At 45.5% G+C, this 2,142-nt stretch overlaps 1 protein-coding gene across 2 annotated transcripts in view; it reads left to right on the plus strand.

Annotated features, from left to right (window-relative positions):
- armc8 (armadillo repeat containing 8) overlaps window positions 1-2,142 on the plus strand; it is a 16,980-nt gene that overhangs the window by 12,657 nt on the left and 2,181 nt on the right. Inside the window, exons 18-22 of one of the 2 annotated variants that reach the window (XM_032515245.1) lie at window positions 134-229; window positions 472-567; window positions 803-875; window positions 1,238-1,273; window positions 1,482-1,575. In XM_032515245.1, the coding sequence (XP_032371136.1) occupies window positions 134-229; window positions 472-567; window positions 803-875; window positions 1,238-1,273; window positions 1,482-1,575 (395 nt within the window). The remainder of the gene's footprint in view (window positions 1-133; window positions 230-471; window positions 568-802; window positions 876-1,237; window positions 1,274-1,481; window positions 1,576-2,142) is intronic. The other variant, XM_032515246.1, reaches the window with a different exon arrangement.

Here is a 2,142-nt window from a genome sequence, read left to right on the forward strand (position 1 = left end):
CTTTTTAATCAACTTTAGCCTGGGTGTGTAAACTTACTCTAGCCACTGTATGTGCTGAATATGCATAACTTCTTCAGAAATGTTAAAAACAGTATGCATACTGATTCTCTCCTGCTTTACTCTCCCCTGGCAGCACATTGACCAGATCATGAGTTCTCATGGGAAACAGATCATGCAAGCAGTGACGCTCATCCTGGAGGCGGAGCACAGTGTAGAGGTCAAGGAGCAGGTGAGCGCTCTGCTTCATGCGTACCAATGGAGTTTTAAACAGAATTCACCCTACAGCAGAGTCGTTTTAACATTCTGCAGAGTCTATGTTTAGTTGGGCATGTCCAGTGGTGATGTGGAACTTTTAGAGCTGCAAGGCAGAGAGAATCAGTAGGCAATTTAGATTTTTCTTTTCTTTTCTTTTTGAGTCCTGAAGAAGAAAATGTTCATATAACCGTACTGATGCTTTTTCTTATCTGTCAGACGCTGTGCATCCTAGCCAACATCGCCGACGGCAACACAGCCAAGGAACTCATCATGACCAATGACGACATGCTCCAGAAAATCAAATATTACATGGTACTTTGTGCAAAGCCCTCTACTGTAGCTCACTCTTGTGATCAGATCAAGTGTTTGGTGTGTTGCACACAGAGTTCTCATAGGAAGCAGATCCTGCAGAACCAGCTGAAAACTACTCTGTGGTTGTTGGGGTGTTTTTAATAGTAAGATTTCTTATTGAGGCCAAGTGACCTGCACTGTTGCTCTGTACTTTCCTCCCTTGTAATTGTTTCCCAACTTGTGCTGGTTCCCACAGGGCCATTCGAATGTCAAACTACAGCTCGCTGCCACCTTCTGCATCTCAAACCTTATCTGGAATGAGGAGGACGGTAAGGGACACACCGCAGGTTGAAAGGAAGGAGGAATAAAGAAAGAGGCCAGGGTCAGAGAGAGGGGGCAGAGGGATGAGAGGAAACCTGGGGGTTCTGGTGCTGTGCAGTATTTACCCCTCCAGGACTCCCGGTGGCGCTGTACTACATGGAGCCACCTTAGCGCCAATGCTAATGTTGCTAGAAGTAGCTGACTGCGTTTCAGAGTCAAACAGTGTTTTTTTAAGCTGCATCTGCATGCTCATATTTCACCAACAACAATATCTGTCCTGTCTGGTCTCGATATGATGCCAATATGTTATTGTACACTTTTGGAACATTCAGAAACACACAAGTAATTGGTTTTTCGTCCCATCTTTCAGTTCAAGCAGTGGTCAACAGCGATTTTTCCCACAAAGGTCAGCACAGTTCAGATCAAAGTTCAACAAATTTCAACTTCTTTAAGACGCAAAGTGAAACCTGTTGTCTACAAAACACTTCACATGTTAGTGCTTAACGCTTAAAGAAACAACAAAGCCCTTGATGGCTTCTTTTGGAAATGGATTTTTAGATGTCAGATGTTTTATTAATGGATTCCCCTCTCTGCCTATTATCATGTGTTCCCAGGTTCTCAGGAGCGTCAGGACAAGCTGAGGGAGATGGGCTTTGTGGACATCCTGCACAAACTCACCCAGGCCTCTGACCCCAACCTCTGCGACAGGTGGGCCAGAGAAATGAAATCATAAAACTCACAGCATTCTCATCAGATGCATATTAGTCTATGTTGACGACGATACGCTTCCCGGATTGTTCAGGCCCTGCCGGAAATTACGCCCGGAAATGTCCCTAATTTCAGCCAGATGTCCATTACCTTCCTCTTTCTCTGTTGTAGCTCTGACCTCCGGTGGTTTACTGAGGACTATGGTTACCTGGTCCTCAGATCTCTGCAGGGTGAATCCAGACAGCTAGCTAGACTATCTGTCCAATCTGAGGACTATGGTTACCTGGTCCTCAGGTCTCTGCAGGGTAAATCCAGACAGCTAGCTAGACTATCTGTCCAATCTGAGGACTATGGTTACCTGGTCCTCAGGTCTCTGCAGGGTAAATCCAGACAGCTAGCTAGATTATCTGTCCAATCGGAGTTTTCTGTTGCACAACAAAAACAACCTTTTGAACATCCAAAACCACCAAAACAAGTTCCTCCCTGAGGCTGTTTTGCAGCGGCTCCGTCAGTGTGTGTGGGGCTTAGCGCTGCCCAAGACGATTGATATAGGAAAACGGGTCAATT

The sequence above is a fragment of the Etheostoma spectabile genome, chromosome 5 (genome assembly GCF_008692095.1).
Source record: "Etheostoma spectabile isolate EspeVRDwgs_2016 chromosome 5, UIUC_Espe_1.0, whole genome shotgun sequence".
NCBI classification, from domain to species: domain Eukaryota; kingdom Metazoa; phylum Chordata; class Actinopteri; order Perciformes; family Percidae; genus Etheostoma; species Etheostoma spectabile.